At 39.9% G+C, this 3,992-nt stretch overlaps 1 protein-coding gene across 1 annotated transcript; it reads right to left on the bottom strand.

The window, feature by feature from the left end:
- Positions 1–3,047: 3,047 nt before the first annotated feature.
- LOC143477399 (olfactory receptor 1-like) lies at positions 3,048–3,992 on the bottom strand. Its single transcript, XM_076975979.1, has one exon. It carries the CDS (start codon positions 3,990–3,992, stop codon positions 3,048–3,050), a length of 945 nt encoding a protein of 314 aa, XP_076832094.1.

The raw sequence follows: 3,992 nt of genomic DNA, 5'->3' as shown, positions 1-3,992 counted from the left end.
TACTCCTTTTGGATGCAACTGAAATAAATTGAAATAAACTTAAAAACACCATTCCTCAGAAATATCACAGTGTAACATATCCACAGGATCCACAACTGTAAGTGTGATTATATAGTAAGTGCTGCTTTCACACATTCACTTAAGTCCCATGCCTAGTACTCCAGCCAATATATAGGTTTGTGCCATTTTATGTGTTATGTTTACAAATGATGACGTTCGGATCTCTTTTTCCCTGAAGAGACAATTTTGTGAGCTCACCATCTGAATTAACATGTGCAATGATAGTACTCTTTCAATATGTATTTATTGTGCCATTCACCACACACATCTTCCACCCCTTTTGTCCTCACTGTCCCCCTCCTCACTTACTCACATTTTGTTCTCTCTGGTCCTACAGTCTTGAGTGCCTGTTTTAACCATTCATGGAGTACTGGTGTTTGTCTCCTCTGGTATTCTTACCCATGCCTTTCTGGACCTTGGTCATGTCCAGAGCTATAACTGAGCTAGCCAGTGACAGACAGGTCACTCAGGAACAGATTGGGTGGCAACCAGGGACAGTCTGGTGACAACTGGAAAGACAGCTGACAGCTTGGAAAGATGGCGAACGGGACAGGAAGGCCCATCACACCAACCTGAGTCTCCCGTGAGGGAGAAACACAACAAACACTATGAAGAAGCCTTCTGAGATATACCCCCAGGGGAGCCAGAGAGGTGGGGAGAATGAGAGCCCCAACCGGAAGGACCTTACGGTATCGGCACAGGATAACGAACTAGATAATGGATCTAGCCAATGCGTACGTCTCCATACTGCATAAGCTTGTTGAGCTTTCACTCCTAAAGGATGCAGACAATCAAGTTCCACAGAGCGGGAGAGAAGCCTGACAAACAACCACGGGCATGGTCAGGTCTCCTCACCACCGCGGCTGATTGGCAACTGGCAACTGCAAGTAGATCTAGACAAACCACTAACGTTTCCTGCAAGGATGACATCTATGTGACTAAGACCTGATATGATCCATTTGTCAGAATCCACCAAGTAATTGATCATGTTGGAACTTACCATTCCCTGGGAAGAGCGTATGGAGAAGGCCAACGAAAGGAAATGTGGCAAGTACCAGGAACTGGCAGATGAGTGCAGGAGGCAGGGCTGGAAAACTTTCTGTGAAACTCTGGAGGTGGGCTGCCGAGATTTTGCAGGGCGGTCCCTCTGCAAAGTTTTCTCAGTGCTGGGCCTCACAGGGGAGGTGAAGCGAAAGGCCATCAGAACTGCAACTGAAGCCGCCGAGAAAGCCACAAGGTGGCTATGGATTAAGACGGCAGATCCGTGGGCGAGCGCTGCTGGGACACAGGCCAGAGACTGATAACCTCCGGTCGGGTCACCTGGGCGAGGGTATCTGATGTTGAAAGACCTGAAACACCCAATGACCCCAGGTTACATCACTGATGATGTGTCCCGGCGCATACGTGAGATGTATCTTACAACAGCTATATAATTGGCAAGCATGAGAATTTAAAATATACCCATAAAAATTGTGCAAAGTGATATCTGTGCAAGAAAGCTTTACAACATCCCAGTTGAAACAGTAAAGCTTGTCAATCTCTATAACTCATTGAGCTATAACTTAGACATAAGGATTATAACTGAAATACAGCAACACAGATGACAATATTCAACACAGAAACAATTTATTAGTCAAACTGCACAATACAATAGTTATAAAAGAAGGGAGAACAGCACTACTAGCCAAGTCTATATGTGAATATGTACATGTGTGAACAAATGTGTTCATACATATGTGTATGCGTGTGGATGTGTGTGTGAGTGTGTGTACGTGTGTGCATGCATGTGTTCTTGTGTGAAAGCTACAACAAATTTTTATGAGGACACATTTTTTGTGTTAGAATTGTAAGACCAACCAACAACGTGGAATTGCCTTCAATTTAAATATTAAATTGTATTGTTTACTCAATGGGTAAGCAAATTTATCGGTCTACCCATAAGCTAAACCTTTAAAAATAAATAAACCTTATAGTTTAATTTGTTCTAAAAAGGAAATTAATAAAGCAAACAAAATTATTTTAGTACTGCTTTCCTTCACATAAGTTAACATAGTATGAATATGCAAGCCTACTGTTGTCTTCAGTTGCTTTCTTCTTGTGCCACAGACTGGTATGTAAATTTTATTCGTACATGAAGGTCAAAATGTTTTTGTGAACCTGACCTGCAAAATTTGACCATTTTACTATTATAAGTGCCAGTCAAAGTTCTTAAAGCTTTCAGTCTCATAAATTACCTACAAAATAGTGGAAGTTGAATTTGACTTATGTTAAAATAAAATCTAATACATATATCATGTCAGAATGTTTTAGTGAACCTAAGCTTTACTGAGCAAACTACCAAAAAAATGTATTTAACATTTTAAATGCATTACCATAAACAATCGAGATTTATAACCCGGATTTCTGCATCTGGTTCTAAAATTCTTTAATCCTTATATGCAAGTTGAAGTGTAAACCTTCAGATAGTAGTGAAACTGGCTATAATGCTATAAAAACTGATACAATTTATCTCAATTAATAGCTGCATTTTTTTCACAAACCTCCTGTGTATTTCAATTTGTCCCATAAATGAAGGCATGTAGAAGTGGAGACACAATAAGAAATTCCACCTCCAGTAACATTTTGTAATTGTATTGTTTTTAAACCAACATTTCTGTACCTTCCAATACAGTTCTTTATTACTACAGGATTATTTATAAAGTGCAGAAAATAAATGTTTTGTTTGACTGTACAGTGTGTCACTCGGGTAGTTCAACACCAAAAACCAACAACAAACAAAACCCTCATCCTGTTTCACCCAACAGCAGGGGCGATTTTAGGATCTGGTCTTTAGGGGTGCCCAGCCCCCAGTGCTCACAGAGGCACAATACCAAAGTATTGCGCAGGTGCAGAGCAAGTTTTTTGCATAATATAATATTTAAAAAATGTGTTGAGCCAGGGGGTGCTGAGCAACCTCACGGTGGTGCTCTAGCACCACTAAAAATACCCTAGCCTCGCCCCTGCCCAACAGCTTTAATTTTCTGATTGTATATTTTTACAAACCGGCTACGAATCTGCGTCATTCTGATCCCATATATGATGGGATTTAGGAGAGGAGGCACCACGAGAAACTCTATGCCTAAAATATTGCGCAGAGCCTGAAGTCTCTCTCCTCTGCCATAGCGAGCACACAAAACGTCAAGCAACAGGGAAACATAGAAGTTAGTGAGAGTTATTAAATGGGGCAGGCATGTCTGCATGAATTTCACTTGCTCTGTCTTGGAGCGCAAAGATGCATTGACAATATGAACATATGAAATAATGATGAACCCAGACTGGCAAGCATGAGAAAAAATTAAAATATATCCATAAAAATTGTCCAAAGTGATATCTGTACAGGAAAGCTTTACAACATCCCAGTTAAAGCAGTAAAGCTTGTCAATCTCATTACCACATAAGGTTAGACGAGATGTCAATGCAGCCCCAACAGATGTTTCTAGAAAGGTGAAAAGCCAGGTACAAACCAACAGTTTCACCACCATCTGGTGTGTCATAATAGAGTGATATTCCAGAGGCTTACAAATAGCTAGATATCTGTCATATGCCATGATAGTAAGACTTGTAAATTCACAGAAAAGATACCAGTAAATTGCACACATTTGTGTTAGACAACCAGTATATGAAATTACATGAATGTCTGAAAAAAGATCAGCAAGGATCTTTGGATAGAAAGCAGAAGCACCACCTATACCATTTATATACAAATTACATATGAACAGATACATAGGCTCATGAAGTGTCTTGTCAAGTATAACAATGATAACTAGCATCAAATTTACAAACAGAGTTGTTATATAAACAACAAGACTAATTGCAAAGTAAATGTGTTTGTTTGCCTTTGTGTCATTCAGTCCATGAAGAACAAACATGAACTCTCCAGTAGAATTTTCCAT

The sequence above is a fragment of the Brachyhypopomus gauderio genome, chromosome 16 (genome assembly GCF_052324685.1).
Source record: "Brachyhypopomus gauderio isolate BG-103 chromosome 16, BGAUD_0.2, whole genome shotgun sequence".
Lineage (NCBI taxonomy): Eukaryota > Metazoa > Chordata > Actinopteri > Gymnotiformes > Hypopomidae > Brachyhypopomus > Brachyhypopomus gauderio.
This window is presented reverse-complemented; position numbering and strand designations above follow the sequence as displayed.